At 41.0% G+C, this 16314-nt stretch overlaps 1 protein-coding gene and 1 long non-coding RNA gene across 2 annotated transcripts; one reads left to right on the forward strand and one right to left on the reverse strand.

Moving 5' to 3' along the window:
* Window positions 1-3696: 3696 nt before the first annotated feature.
* Window positions 3697-4569, forward strand: LOC127077787 (uncharacterized). Its single transcript, XR_007787565.1, has 3 exons — window positions 3697-3785; window positions 3870-3997; window positions 4087-4569. It is a non-coding gene; the product is annotated as an uncharacterized LOC127077787 (long non-coding RNA).
* A 6884-nt stretch (window positions 4570-11453) lies between these two features.
* On the reverse strand, window positions 11454-15332 carry LOC127112984 (uncharacterized). The gene is made up of 3 exons (XM_051046418.1): window positions 14886-15332; window positions 12006-14525; window positions 11454-11468 (listed from the first exon to the last, which is right to left on the reverse strand). The coding sequence occupies exons 1-3, from the start codon at window positions 15330-15332 to the stop codon at window positions 11454-11456; spliced, it is 2982 nt and encodes a 993-aa protein (XP_050902375.1).
* Between the last annotated feature and the right edge of the window lie 982 nt (window positions 15333-16314).

The following is a 16314-nucleotide window of genomic DNA, read 5'->3' on the forward strand; positions in this document are numbered from 1 at the left end:
CATCAACAACTATGCTACAGGTGATGAGTTGGGGGAAATTCGAATCAACGGTCAACCTATTGTTCCAGATGCCGCTAATGCCAGAGCAGTCCGTGCCCCGGCCCGTAATCCTGTTCCGATTGTTGACAGACAAGAGGATATGTTTACTCTGATCAGTGAAGACGAAGATGTTCTGGGAAGAGTTGATGAGAGGGATCGTAAGGTTGATGCCCTTGCTGAGAAAATTAGAGCTATGGAATGTCAGAATTCTCTCGGTTTTGATGTTACCAATATGGGGTTGGTGGAAGGTTTGAGAATCCCTTACAAGTTCAAAGCACCGTTGTCGCATCTCGAAAAATACGATTCCTCGCGATGGTCGCGGAAAAATTTATGTTCGAACAGAGTCGCCACCGAACTTTATTTATCCCAATGAAGGAATAGGAAAATATCGATAAAACCTTTTAGAAAATAGAATAATGGTCGTCGCAACCATATTCGGGTTCGGGAGTCGATTACGCAAGGGGAAGGTATTAGCACCCCTCACGTCCGTTGTACTCAACGGGAACCTTTTAGTCCAATTTGCTATTTGAATGTTAATTACATGTTATTTGTTTTTCTTCGGGTAATTAGAATTGATGATAGATATGGGTGAAGACCTCAAAGGGGGAAAAGGGAGGTTTTTTATTAGTGTGCTCGCGAAGATACAGCAATCTCCTGCCTACGTATCCTTATAGTGCAATAAGGAAATCAGAGCATTCGTAGTTCGGGCAACTACGGTTTTTTGTTGGTGTCTCTTAATGAACAACTGTGTAGATCGCGTTCTAAAGGCTAAACGCTGGCTTGTTTACTCTCGGCGGAGGCTTAAGCATTGGTTTGTTATGCGCATTAGAAAGGATTAACAGTGTTCTCTTGAAAAGAATTTTTAAGTTGTTGGTCGCACGGGGGCGAGGGATTAAGTTTGATTTGTGAAGGTGTTTTGAATTTATTCGATTGTGTTTTAATTTGATGACGAAGATTCGAGCAATGTGGCGTACGCCAATTATTCGAATAATCGAGAGATAATAAAGCGGAAGCTTACTATTCTCCTTTTCATTCAAAATTAATTATTAAAAATAAGGCTTTTAGAATTAATAAATAATCTGGAGGAATGATTTTAATCTTACGGAATTTTTAGGGTTTTAATTGAATGACGTCAATTCGAGCAATATGGCGTACGCCAATTATTCGAATAGTCGAGAGGTAGTAAAGCGGAAGCTTACTAATCTCCTTTTCATTCAAGATTAATTTAAAATAAGGTTTTTAGAATTTATAAATAATTTGGAGAGTGATTTTGATTTTATAGGGTTTTTAGAGTTTAAAATGAATGACGAAGATCCGAGCAATATGGCGTACGCCAATTATTCGAATAATCGAGAGATAATGAAGCGGATGCTCACTAATCTCCTTTTCATTCAAAATTAATTTAAAATAAAGCTTTTAGATTTTATAGTTAATTGAGGGAGTAATTTTAGTTTTAAGGAGTTTTGGGGTTTTAATTAAATGACAAAAATTCGAGCAATATGGCGTACGCCAATTATTCGAATAATCGAGAGATAATGGAGCGGATGCTCATTAATCCCCTTTTCATTTAAATATTAATTATTACAAATAGGGACTTTTAGAATAATTAAATTGGGAAAATGATTGTAATTTTATAGAGTTTTTTAGGTTTTAATTAAATGACGACAATTCGAGTAATATGGCGTACGCCAATTATTCGAATAGTCGAGAGGTAGTAAAGCGGAAGCTTACTATTCTCTTTTTCATCCAAAATTAAATTAAGATTTTAAAGAATACGTTAATAACGAAAAGAATTTATTAAGATTAATCGGATTTTAAGTAAATTACTTGATATTGGATTAAGGTTTTAACTTAAATAGAATAAGTTTTTATTTATCTATCGATATTCAACTATCCGTCCAATCAAACACGTATATTAATAGGAGTTAAAAACATAATTCGAAATCGAATCCAAACAATAGTCTATTTTTGCTACTATTATTACCACCCTAATTATCTAAACATATGAATAGAATATCAAAGTAATGTAATAAAAATAAATGAAGTTCAAACAGACTGGATGTGTGGAAGCCCGGCCCAATTGGATTTTATCATGTGCCAACAAAACAGAAGGGTGCCGAAAGCAAGGAGGAAGAATGGGAAACGACACCTATTTCCCTTGTGTAACTGTCAGCATCCCTCCCAAATGGAATTAATTAACCTTAATTTTCAATAATAATAGTAAATCTAATTGCCATAAAGAAACCCAATAGTCCCTATTCCTCCTTTCTGTACGTGTACTCCCGAGGCATGGGGAGACTAAACACCAACTCACTTTAAAAAATATTTGTCATTTGTTAGATAGAAAGTTCAAGAGATACATTAATTATAATTGGGTCAAAAACGAGACTTCTTCACTTAACCAGGACCACTTCTTTTAGAATCTCCTTCCTTAGTTCTTCTTCTTTCTAACCGTGAATACCTTAAACCTTTTTTCAATCCTCTCTCTAAATCCCTAAACGGAACTTCTACACCCTTAAGTGCCTCCAACACTTACCTTAAACCTATCAACTTAAATCGATAACAACAAAACTATCCTTAAGCCACCAATTCAAACGCACACAAACAAACCTTAAGATTCACCAACAACCAAAACAAATCGCAACAGTATGGTAAAAGGCATGCACAATCATTTATACAAAAAAAGCAATAGGTTTAATGCATAAGGAAGAGATCCGAAGCTCGCCGGAAAATAGAGTTCCCGACGAGCGTACCGGCGATATAATCCAACCTCGAGGTATTTCGATTCCTTCTCCTTTTCTTCCTTCTGAGCTTTGATCCTCCTTTTTCTACGCTTCCTCTTCTCCTTCGTCTTTCTTTACGATTTGGGTTTGCTTTGGTTTTGACAGGGGTTTAGCTCGAGCTTGTTGAGCTTCAGTGTGAAAATCTCAACAAGTTCAAAACTGAGCTTTTTTAACTAGGGTTTTGGGGTGATTTTTTTCAGAGTAACGGCGCAGAAATTCGGATCCCTACTTCATCACTGGAGGTCCTTATTTATAGCGGTTTGGATGTACGAGGTTTAGAATTCCTCTCTCATGAGCTTGGCAAATTAGTGGGAGAATCATTCCGTTAGGTAGCAGAATTTTTCAGAGTTAGTGGTGCTTCAAATCGGTGTGGTCCTTCAAATGGCAGGATGAGGTTTTGTCTGTAGTGAATCCATGGTAACCACCTATTTTTTACTTTTCACTGCAGTAAATGTCTATTTTAACCACGTTTTGATTTTTGTAACAGGATATGAATTTTGCAGTTTTGATTCTTTACAGGTCATGTACCAGTCAATTTCATGAAGTGGCTTGTGCATAATTAACAAGTTAAGGTATCAAAGTCCATTCTTAGGATGCTTTTTTTTTATGTACAAACTTGAAAATAACTTGTTCTTCATTTGTTTATTGTTCTACTCTTGGTCTGGCTATCGTGACGTTATCCGGTATTAACATGATCATCCACATGATACAGCCTTTTTTTCGACTTATCAGAATTTAAATGCAGCGGATTTTGAGAGGTGAACTGGAGAGAAGGTTTTCTTAGTCACCGGTACTGTGCGTGTGTTCGCATTGTAGCCGTGGTTCCTTCCACCTTTAATTGCTTCTTTGTGCTGCTGAAATTAACAATGTTGCAGCAAAATTGATCTTGATTCACTGGTTTGGTTGCTTGCAGGTTGGACTTAGCTCACAGTTTTGCTAGGTGCCACGGTAGCTTGCGGCGTGGTACTATAAATCTCTTGCTGCTTCGACAATTTTTGGATATCCGAAACTCTTGGGAATTTATGGAATGGCTTTGTTATATTGTAGGGTGCTGCTATGTGCGAAAGAACAACATCCTGCATGCTTCCGTCTGGGGTGATATCCAATTTTGAAATTTGAATATCTCCTATTGACAAAACTGTGGAGTATGTGAACTTAACGGACCAACGACATAAGTATGCATTTATCCTTATTCAATCCTTTTTATAAAGCTGCAGGTGTTTGAAAAGGAATCCCATTTGATATCTTTTATGTTTTGTTTCAGTTGATTGGTGTTTACTGCCAGTTGGTCGTGATTATGTCGCTAAGTCCAGAAGCATCGGCTTTTCCTTCATCATCTGCTAGCATGTCAATTTATCCAACCTGTTTACCATCATCTTTACTACATGACACGAACTTAGTGCATTCTGCAATTCTTGTGGCGATGTTTGCAACAAAATTTCCATACGGACTTGGGGTGGCATGCCGTCAAACTGCTAAGGATTCGAAACAAACTGCCTGTAGCACTTGTCCATAATAATTTCTTTGTATTTAAAGTCCCAAGATACATGGTGATAACCTCTTGACAGGATTTCCAAAATTAACCGTTTGTAAGCTTTTTTTCATATTTGCTTTGCGGACAGTGGGTTTTATTCATGTACGCACACCATCATTGTCTTTATTTGCCCAATGATTTGTCTTCCAATTGCTTGCTTGGGAACCGACTTGGCATGAACACGTCATGAATGAGTTTAATACCAAGTCACATTAACTCTTTGTATATATGTACCTTGATGTAAAAATGAAACTTTGATATTTAATGATTGTTTATGAATGAATGACATTGAATGCGAGTGACTTGAGTTAACTTTTGAAATGCAGTATGTTGCAAATAGACATGTGAACCAAATATCCATGCATGAATAATGAAAGAACCCTGACTAAACCATTGGCCATGTGTGGGTAGTACACGGTTTAAACGAAACTATATGCCTTAGCAAGAACCAATTAGAAACGTGCCAGCATAAATTAAAAGATGCAAGATGAACCAACCAAAGTAAATAGATGAAGTGAGCATAGACGAATTTTTATGGGGCCAATCGCCTAGACTAGGGTTAGTGCTCGTGAATGGTTGAATGCCCAATCAATTTGTGCAAATGAGAACAAAGCTACGAATGATGAGGATTTAAGGTTTGGGAATCTACCCAAAGAAAGCTTAGACATGATTAGAGTTTGTGAAGCTTGGATCAAGTAAGGATACTTTAAGCTTTGAATTTATGCACCATGTCCAAAAGTTTTAATTGCCCGGACAAAATCGGGGTATGACAGCTGCCCCTTTTTTAATTACAGTGAACTAGAAAGCAGAAATGACATAGTCTTCATGCGTTCATAGTGAAGGGTAATTAAATACAGGAAGACCCGATTTTTGTCCTTCGAAATGGAAGGAATAAATTCAAAAAGAAAAATGTAGCGAGAAATACAGTATGAGAAGGAATCGTCAGCACAATATCTTGGATAATTACAATCGAGTTATCCCATTAAAGGAATGATGTCCCAACTGTATCCAAGATCTTCTGGTAATAAATAATAATAAAAAAGGTTCCTAAAACTGAATGAGACTCTTCATGTTGATGAAGCAGCATCTCAACCAGTAAGGAAAAAATGAGATTCTCTGTATCGAGTCGAAGCAGCATCTCATATGATAGAATTAAGATATTCCGAACAAGGGAATGATATCTTAATTGAATCTGAGACTCTCCGAGGATACTAGAGCAGCATCTCAAAAAAAAAAAAAAAAAAAAAAAAAAAAAAAAAAAAAAAAAACTAGAATGAGACTCCTCATATTGATGAGACAACATCTCAAACAGCAGAGATGAGATTCTCTGTATCGAGTCGAAGCAGCATCTCATATGATCGAATCAAGATATTCCGAACAAGGGAATGATACCTTGATTGAATCTGAGACTCTCCGAGGATACTAGAGCAGTATCTCAAAAGAAAAACTAGAATGAGACTCCTCATATTGATGAGACAGCATCTCAGACAGCAAAGATGAGATTCTCTGTATCGAGTCGAAGCAGCATCTCATATGATCGAATTAAGACATTCCGAACAAGGGAACGATATCTTAATTGAATCTGAGACTCTCCGAGGACACTAGAGCAGTATCTCAAAAGAAAAACTAGAATGAGACTCCTCATATTGATGAGACAGCATCTCAGACAGCAAAGATGAGATTCTCTGTATCGAGTCGAAGCAGCATCTCATATGATCGAATTAAGACATTCCGAACAAGGGAATGATATCTTAATTGAATCTGAGACTCTCCGAGGATACTAGAGCAGTATCTCAAAAGAAAAACTAGAATGAGACTCCTCATATTGATGAGACAGCATCTCAGACAGCAAAGATGAGATTCTCTGTATCGAGTCGAAGCAGCATCTCATATGATCGAATTAAGACATTCCGAACAAGGGAACGATATCTTAATTGAATCTGAGACTCTCCGAGGACACTAGAGCAGTATCTCAAAAGAAAAACTAGAATGAGACTCCTCATATTGATGAGACAGCATCTCAGACAGCAAAGATGAGATTCTCTGTATCGAGTCGAAGCAGCATCTCATATGATCGAATTAAGACATTCCGAACAAGGGAATGATATCTTAATTGAATCTGAGACTCTCCGAGGATACTAGAGCAGTATCTCAAAAGAAAAACTAGAATGAGACTCCTCATATTGATGAGACAGCATCTCAGACAGCAAAGATGAGATTCTCTGTATCGAGTCGAAGCAGCATCTCATATGATCGAATTAAGACATTCCGAACAAGGGAACGATATCTTAATTGAATCTGAGACTCTCCGAGGACACTAGAGCAGTATCTCAAAAGAAAAACAAGAATGAGACTCCTCATATTGACGAGACAGTATCTCAAACAGCAACGAAAACGAGATTCTCCATATAAATGAAGTAATATCTTTAAAGAATGAATGTTTGTTGGGGGATATTTTTTAGAAAGATTCCTTTTGGAGGAAATATGCTGAAGAAGCTCTGCAGGGGAGAAGCTCATAAGAGACTTTTATGGTAACCTCTGCTTGGGGAGCAATGGTAGCAAAGAAAATGCTGGGAATATCACTATCACCCACGAAGTTGGGAGAAATGACTGGCTAGGAAATGATTCCATGAGCGTATGTAGGGTAATAACTTTATTTGGGAAATGAGGAAACTCTAGGATAGATGCGAATGACCTTAGATCCTTATCATATTATGTTTAATTTTTGTATGATGTTCCACTTTGGGTGGAAATGCCATGCATGGGAGGATGCCTGAGGTGTATGCGTTATGTATTTGCTGGGGATGTTTTACTGTGCATATAGGAATGCGAATCGTGTAAGGCTATGCGTATGGATGCCAATGATTGATATGATTGCTTCTGGGTGAATTTTCCTACTTGGTAGGAAAATTATGTATATAATTGATGTATGTGATGCATGTGGGAATGCAGTTGGATAATTGGAATATGCCCTGATTAGGGCGTTTTTTTTTTGCTTTGGGTGATGGTGCCAGCGGTGTGGACTTTTTATTATGATGGAGATCAAAATTTTGATGCCCCACTGGGTGATTTTGGGAATATATCTGGGGTGCCCCAAACCACTGAAGGGTTTAGACTTCTCAACACGCGATACTCCAACTACGATTTAATGTTTCTGCTGGAAAAGCATTAGAGACTTGCCCCGGTTTGGCTATACCATGAGTATATCTTTGAGAGGTGTTGATTAGCACTTGGAATGAACATAGGTGCCTACACAGTCCTACACCTCTATGAAAAACAAGAGCAAACTTGGAGACCAAGAAGTTTATCCTTTTACTATTTCAAAAGCAATTTTATTACTTCATTCAATTATGTGTTTTTTATTTATTTTTTCCAAAATTTTAAGAATGATGTTTATCAAAAATAAAGGTGCTTTGCAAACAAACAGAAAAAATGCAAAATAATTTGGGCACAACTTTTGTCGAGAAAATTTTCTCTTTTATTGATTTGACCCTTGAATGGGCGATTGTACATAAAGATGCAATTCCTTAATGAGGTAATTGCTGTGTGTAGAAACAAAATGGCAATAAGATTGAGTTCCTATTGAGTCTCCACACTGCTATGATCCTTATGTCTTTGATAGTCCGAGCACCTCGCCTTTGAGAAAAGTCAGGTAGATTGATTCCTTGTCTTCAAGGGACATGCTAGATGCCTGAAAGTATAGTTCTTTGCCTTGGAATTAATCCCTAATTTTTGCCTGGATCGCCCTTTCGGGTTTTCGATCCACCGGGATACCCATTTTTGCCTGAGCCGCCCTTTCGGGTTTTCAACTCAGCGGGTCAACTTTTTTATTTTTATCCCTAATTTTTGCCTGGATCGCCCTTTCGGGTTTTCGATCCACCGGGCTAGCCATTTTTGCCTAAATCGCCTTTTCAGGTTTTCGATTTAGCGGCTTTTTATCATTCCACTTTTCTAGGCAAAGTACTTTTTAACAGCATCAGCATTAGTAGGAAGTGGCAATTCATCACCATCCATAGTTGCCAGGATTAGAGCGCCTCCGGAAAAGGCTCTAACCACCACAAATGGACCTTCATAATTTGGTGTCCACTTCCCCCTAGAGTCCTTGTGAATGGGCAAGATTTTCTTCAGCACCAAATCACCCTCTTGAAATACCCTGGGACGAACTTTCTTGTCGAATGCCTTCTTAAGACGCCTCTGATAGAGTTGACCGTGACTTAACGCTTTCAAGCGTTTCTCCTCAATAAGGTTGAGCTCGTCGTACCTTGATTGAACCCATTCTGCCTCGTCCAACTTAGCCTCCATTAAGACTCTCATCGAAGGAATCTCCACTTCTATGGGAAGAACTGCTTCCATGCCGTATACTAAGGAGTATGGGGTTGCCCCTGTTGAAGTTCGTACTGACGTATGATAACCATGTAACGCAAAAGGTAGCATCTCATGCCAATCCTTATACGTGATTACCATCTTCTGGATGATTTTCTTGATATTTTTGTTCGCGGCTTCAACAGCCCCATTCATCTTAGGTCGATATGGTGACGAGTTGTGATGCTCGATCTTGAACGTTGTGCATAACTCCTCCATGGTCTTGTTGTTGAGATTGGACCCATTATCAGTGATGATTTTGTTGGGAACCCCATATCGGCATATGATGTTGTTCTTTAAGAAACGGGCGACTACGTGCTTTGTGACATTCGCATAAGATGCGGCTTCCACCCATTTGGTAAAGTAGTCTATGGCCACCAAGATAAATTTATGCCCATTAGATGCTTTAGGTTCTATCATCCCGATCATGTCAATGCCCCACATAGAGAAAGGCCAAGGTGATGCTATAACATTCAGCGGGGTAGGCGGTACATGTATTTTGTCAGCATAGATCTGGCATTTGTGGCAAGCTCTGGTGTAACGGTAGCAGTCAGCTTCCATCGTTAACCAGTAGTAACCGGCCCTCAGGATTTTCTTCGCCATGGAGTGCCCATTTGCGTGTGTGCCGAAAGATCCTTCGTGTATGTCCTTCATAAGCTGATTAGCTTCTTGTTCGTCCACACACCTCAACAAAACCATGTCATAATTCTGCTTGTACAATACTTCCCCATTTAAGAGGAACTTTGATGCCAGTCTCCGGAGGGTCCTTTTGTCAAGGCTAGAGGCCTCTGCCGGGTATTCCTGTTTCTCTAGATACCGTTTGATGTCAAAGAACCAGGGTTTACCATCTGGCTCCTCTGCTGTCGTCAGGCAGTGCGCGGGTTCATCGAAACGCCTAATTTCGATGTGAGGCTGATGGTTGGGCCAGATCAACTTGTACATGGAAGCCAAGGTTGCTAAAGCATCTGCCATCTGATTCTCCTCTCGAGGAATATGAGAGAAAGTGATCTTGTCGAATTTTGGAAGTAACTTCAGCACGTAATCCCGGTATGGAATTAGGTTGGCATGTCTTGTTTCCCAATCACCTCTGATCTGATGTATCACTAGGGCGGAATCCCCAAATACTTCTAACACCTTAATCTTCAACTCAATAGCTTCTTCCAATCCTAGTATGCAAGCTTCATACTCAGCCATGTTATTTGTACAGGTAAAACAGAGCTTTGCAGTGAATGGTAGATGGAAATTCTTGGGAGACATCAACACTGCCCCAATTCCATGGCCTATTGCATTTGAGGCGCCGTCGAACATGAGAGTCCAGCCTGCTTTTGGCTCAAGATTCTCCTCTTGTTCAGAGTCTTCAACATCCTTGACAACCATAATGTCCTCATCTGGGAAGTCAAACTTCAAAGGTTGGTACTCCTCCAATGGTTGGTGAGCAAGATGGTCTGCCAGTATGCTTCCTTTTATTGCCTTTTGTGCAACATATTGAATATCGTACTCTGATAACAACATCTGCCATCGAGCAATCCTACCGGTAAGAGCTGGTTTCTCGAATACGTACTTGATGGGATCCATTTTAGATACCAACCAAGTCGTGTGAGTTAACATGTACTGTCTGAGACGCTTAGCGGCCCATGCGAGTGCACAACAAGTCTTCTCGAGTAAGGAATATCTGGTCTCGCAATCATTAAACTTCTTGCTCAGATAGTAGATGGCATGCTCCTTTCTACCAGTCTCATCTTGTTGCCCCAATACACAACCCATGGATTCGTCGAGCACTGTTAAGTACATGATGAGGGGTCTCCCTTCTGCAGGGGGTATCAGAATCGGCGGCTCTTGTAAGTATTCTTTAATTTTGTCGAAGGCTATTTGGCAGTCATCATTCCACTCCACACCTTGATTCTTCCTTAAAAGCTTGAATATCGGTTTACATGTGGCAGTAAGATGAGAGATAAACCGAGCGATGTAATTTAGTCTTCCCAAGAAACCACGGACTTCCTTCTCATTCCTTGGTGCAGGCATGTTCTGAATGGCTCGAACCTTGTCGGGATCTACTTCAATTCCCTTTTGGCTTACAATAAAGCCTAAAAGCTTCCCGGATCGAACCCCAAATGTGCATTTGTTAGGATTAAGTCTCAGCCGAAACTTCCTCAAACGAGCAAACAGTTTCTCCAGATTAGTGACATGTTCCTCCTCTGTCTGGGATTTGGCAATCATGTCGTCAACATACACCTCGATCTCTTTATGAATCATATCATGAAAGAGAGTCACCATAGCGCGTTGATATGTTGCCCCAGCGTTCTTTAATCCAAACGGCATTACCTTGTAACAAAAGGTGCCCCAAGGGGTAATGAACGTGGTCTTCTCCATGTCCTCGGGATCCATTTTAATTTGGTTATATCCAGAGAATCCATCCATAAAGGAAAATACAGAGAACTGGGCTGTGTTATCTACCAATACATCGATGTGAGGTAATGGGAAATCGTCTTTGGGACTAGCTCTATTCAAGTCTCGGTAATCTACGCACATGCGGACTTTCCCATCTTTCTTTGGTACCGGTACAATGTTGGCAACCCATTGTGGGTACTTTGCGACTTCTAGGAAACCAGCGTCAAACTGCTTTCTCACCTCTTCTCTGATCTTGAGAGCCATATCCGGTCGAGTTCTTCTTAGCTTCTGTTTGACGGCAGAGCATTCTTCTTTAAGGGGAAGCTTGTGGGTCACGATATCAGTGTCTAATCCGGGCATATCTTGGTAAGACCATGCAAACACATCGTTATATTCACGGAGGAGCTCTATCAATCTAGTCTTCACTGCATCTTGAAGTGCGGCGCCTACCCTTACTTCTCTTTTGTCTTCTTCTGTTCCCAGGTTGATAACTTCGATGTCCTCCTGGTGTGGTTGAATGACCTTCTCTTCTTGTCTGAGTAATCTGGCCAACTCTTCAGGGAGTTCGCACTCTTCACCCACTTCCTCTTCAGCTTGGTAAATCGGACAATCAAAGTCATGCCAGACCCTAGCAGTGTCGTTATCAATGGTCTCGGTGGTGTTTCTGCATGTTATGATTTATGCAGTTTATTTAGAAAGTGCGTGCATAAAAATTGATGCCATTTTTGTAAAAAAACGAAAGGAAAGGAACAAAAAATTGAATGCAAATCTCCATTTATTATTGATAGAAAAATTCTTAAAAAAAGATAAAGGGGGCCCTACAACATGCCACTGTGCCTTGGGCAGAGCACAGGGTTTTGTCTAAAATAATAAAATTACTTTTGAAAAATTTGAGGGACTTCCACAGCCTTCCAGTTTGTCAGTTCTTCATTAGGCACGGCTTGTCGTATCCAGCTAGACGCTTCTTCCTCATGATCTTCGACATTGATCATGGCCACCTGATTTCCAAAAATGTGACCAGCGCTGATGAACGTTTCTTTTACAGGAGGAATCTGCTCTTCATCGTGTTGGTTACTGGCTTTAATCAATGATGGGTCATACCCTAACCCAAACTTGTCTCGCTTCTGGTTCACTTCCACCACTTTGCCCCAGTCCTGAGCGTTTTCACTTTTCATCACAGCTTTAGCTCCTTGCCACGAGGCCATGGATGGTCCTGACTTCGGAGTCTCCAATGTCTTTTGAACAGCCATCATATTCACCACTTCCAAGGACTGGAATGGTGTCTCGGTTATCTCGCCATCTACTTCGATATATCGGAAAGATGTTAAGTGGCTAACCAAGATATCCTCCTCCCCTCCAATCACAATCATCTTGTCATTGGTAATGAATTTTAGCTTTTGGTGTAAAGTGGAGGTGACGGCACCTGCAGAGTGGATCCATGGTCTCCCAAGTAAGCAGCTATAGCCGGGATGTATGTCCATAACCTGGAATGTGATATTGAAGAAAGTTGGGCCTATTTTGACTGGTAGGTCAACCTCTCCTATCACTGCTCGTCTTGAGCCATCGAATGCTTTCACAATTAGGGTGCTGGGCTTCATATTCACCCCTTCCATCGGCAGCTTTATCAAAATGGTTTTTGGCATGACATTCAGTGAGGAGCCTGTGTCCACTAATACCCTTGATAGTATAGTATCTATACACTTCAAGGAGATATGTAGGGCCTTGTTATGGTTCTTTCCCTCAACTGGTAGTTCATCATCATTAAACCCCAAAAAATTTCCAGTGGTTACGCAAGCTATCACATCGTCAAACTGTTCTATTGTTATGTCTTTCGTGATATGTGCTGCGCTTAACACTTTCAACAATGAATTCCTGTGTGCTTCTGAGTTGAGCAACAGAGATAACATGGAGATTTTCGAAGGTGTTTGATTCAACTGATCTACCACTTTATAATCACTCTTTTTTATTATCCTTAGAAATTCCTCAGCCTCCTCTCGAGTGACCGCAACTTTAGGTGACAGATGCATTTCTTGCATTTCTCGACTAGGGACAGGAATTTGGATAGGAGTAGCAACTTCTTTCCCCTTGGCTTTTGTAGAAGCATCAACAGCCCTTGGTGCAAACACTCGGCCACTGCGCGTTATTCCGGCTGGCCCCACAATTGAGGTAACATTTGGTTCGTTGATTACCACGGGTTGGTCTTCCTGCCCTTGCTTAAAAGCTCTGGGCTGATATATCCATGGTACCGCCTTCTCATCCTCATATGCGAACGGCGCTGGAAACTCTATCACCAAGGGGTTTATGGGGATTTCCACATTAACCTCATCATAAGGGATGGCCACATTAACCTCATCGAAAGGGATGTCCACGTTAACCTCATCGAAAGGGATGTCCACGTTAACCTCATCGAAAGGGATGTCCATGTTAACCTCATCGAAAGGGATGTCCACGTTAACCTCATCGTAAAGGATATCCACCACAACGGCTATCTCTTTCTCTTCTTTGTTCTTAGCACGGCGATTTATCTGTAACTCGCCTCGATCCAGCATTTGTTGTATAAAATTCCTCAATCCTTTATCATTCTCATCATTGACTAGCTCCTCTGGGACTAGACCACTTTTCAGCAGTTGTGCCCCTATCATGGTGATAGGGGTTTGAATGTCTTCAACCTTAAGAATCAGTTCTCCCTGATCACTTTCCTCTATGGCACTGACGGAAGCACCTCCATGTGTTGGCATGGGATTAGTGTTCACGTTCGGGCGTCTTGGAGTGAAGGTAACAACTTTTGCTTCAATCAGGTCTTGTACCCTATTTTGGAATGCAAAACAATTCTCCAGGGTATGGCCGGGCGCTCCCATGTGAAATTCACAATGGGCGTTAGCATCATATCCTGGTGGATATGGAAAAACAGCCGGTTTTAGCTCCCTCAATGTCAGAAGACCCTCCTTTTGCAAATATGGGAATATTTGGCTGTAAGGTACTGGTAGAGGGTCAAGTTGCCTTCTTGGAGGCTTTGGCTTGAATTGTCTTGGTGGTGCTGTGTTCTGTTGTTGACGAGGTTGTTGATGTTGTGGTTGATACATTGGTTGTTGTTGTACGGGTTGCTGATAAGGTATGGGTACCACGGCAGCGACTTGGCCATATGAAGCCTGTTGCTTCCCCTTATAGCCTCTAGATACAGCATTCGTTTCACCCTCTTTTTTCTTCTGGAAGCCTCCAAAATACTTTTTCGGTGCGCTAGAGGTGGCCACAGCTCCTGAAATCTTTCCATCCCTCAGACCCTTTTCTATACGATCTCCGATTGTGACCAGATGTGCAAAATCGGATGCTGCACTACTCACCAATCTATCAAAGAATGGGTCCTTCAGCGTGTCCACAAATATTCCAGTCATTTCCTTCTCAGACAATGGTGGCTCTACCTGAGCAGCCAACTCTCTCCATCGCTGGGCGTATTCTTTAAATGACTCATTTTCTTTCATTGCCATCCCTTGCAACTGCATTCGGTCAGGTGCCATATCCAAATTATATTTGTACTGACGGAGGAATGCGTCAGCCAAATCTTCCCAGCTTTGAATCCGCCCTTGCTCTAAGCTCATGTACCATCTCAGAGATGCTCCACTCAGGCTGTCTTGGAAACAGTGTATAAGCAGTTTGTCATTTTCGGTGTGAGCAGCCATTTTCCTGAAGTACATCACTAGGTGACTTCTTGGGCAGGTCTGGCCTTGGTATTTCTCGAAATCAGGAGTTTTAAATTTAGCCGGGATGACCAAATTTGATACCAGACGCATGTTCATGGCAGAGGCACCGAATATATTATTCCCTTCGATAGCTTTGATCTTCTTTTCCAAGGCACGAAGCCTATCTGCAGATGGATCTGGAAGTGTTTTAGGCTTTGGTTGATCCGGCACATAGAAAGCTTCATACGGTTCATCTCCCATTTCGGACCCATAATGCGCAGGTGCTTCAGAAGGCTCTGCACGATCCTCATCTCCCTTTCCCCCTACTGGTATATGAACCAGACCCTTCTTGGCGTGGATGAAGTTGTCGTCTTGGTGGATTAAACTTGATGGGTTATCATTCCTTCTAGCCTCATCTTCTGCATCCGCAACCCTCTCTCTCTGGGCGATGGCGAGCATTGTTTCCAGCAGTTGATCCATCTTCTCTTGGATCGTAATGATGTCTGACCTCATGGTAGCTTGGTTAGCCTCCACTTGCTCTAACGTCATCTTGTAATGGCTTCGCGTCTCGTATCGGTGTTGATTAGTCAGCGTTTACTGGTAGATGGTAAAAGGTTGGGTAAGTTTTCTTGTTTTTATGAAGCGTGATGCATGAGGATGCAAATGTTATGCATATTTTATTTTCAGGGAATTTTCATCACGATTGTAGTTGTATTAAGCATTTAGAGAAAACATAAAGTCAGGAAATAAAAATGAGGATCATCCTCTTCCATTCAAATATTTAAAGTACGGAGTACAAAGGCATAACCGCCCAAATCGATGCAGCTCAAATACTAACTGAATATAAGAAAAACAGAAGAATCACACAGAAGTCTTTCGAGTTATGAGTTCTTCTAATTCAGAGTTGAACCTCTTCACCATCCCCTCACACATCATAACAAAATGGATTACAGCAGGATGTGTGTCATGCTGGTCCAATCCTTCCACTGCCTCTCTCAATCTCCAAGGCATTTCTTGGGTTATCCAATTGCAGAATTGCACCAAACCGTTGAGCTTTGCACGGTACCCATCTTTGTCTGCTTGCAAGAAATTGATAGTTCTCCTAAAGGTATCGTAATCCTCAATGACTTGCTCTCTTTCCCTTAGCCATATCACACTGTCTTGATGGAATGCCTCAAATCTATCTTTCCAATGTTGAGCAACTCCTTTAGCATCTTTTGCTTCTTGGCATTTCTCGGCCCAAGTCGTAGGTGTGACTCGAGAAGCTTCCAGGGCTCTTTCCTTAAGTCGGCGCTCGTGCTCGGCTTGGGTCTCAGCATTATGGAGGGAGATAGTGAGATCTTGTATCTTTGCCTCCAATATCTCTCTAACCTCTTTTTTCTCTTCTGTGGCTCGTAGCCACCACCGCTTATTCTTTAGGCATTCTTTCTCAACCTGTCTCAACTGCTCTTTAAGGGTTTCTAGGCAGTGGTCAGCTTGTTCCATGCCTATTTTCACTTTCTTTCTCTTATGTTCTTCTTTGTCGACCTTT

Source organism: Lathyrus oleraceus, chromosome 1, assembly GCF_024323335.1.
Source record: "Lathyrus oleraceus cultivar Zhongwan6 chromosome 1, CAAS_Psat_ZW6_1.0, whole genome shotgun sequence".
Classification (NCBI taxonomy): domain Eukaryota; kingdom Viridiplantae; phylum Streptophyta; class Magnoliopsida; order Fabales; family Fabaceae; genus Lathyrus; species Lathyrus oleraceus.

Excerpts from the sequence above, each read along its gene's own strand:
- LOC127112984 (XM_051046418.1), bottom strand. The coding sequence starts at position 15,332 with ATGACGTTAGAGCAAGTGGAGGCTAACCAAGCTACCATGAGGTCAGAC. Across the intron at positions 14,526-14,885 it reads CTGCCATGAACATGCGTCTG|GTAGAGCCACCATTGTCTGA; the intron begins GTATCAAATTTG and ends TTGGCTGCTCAG.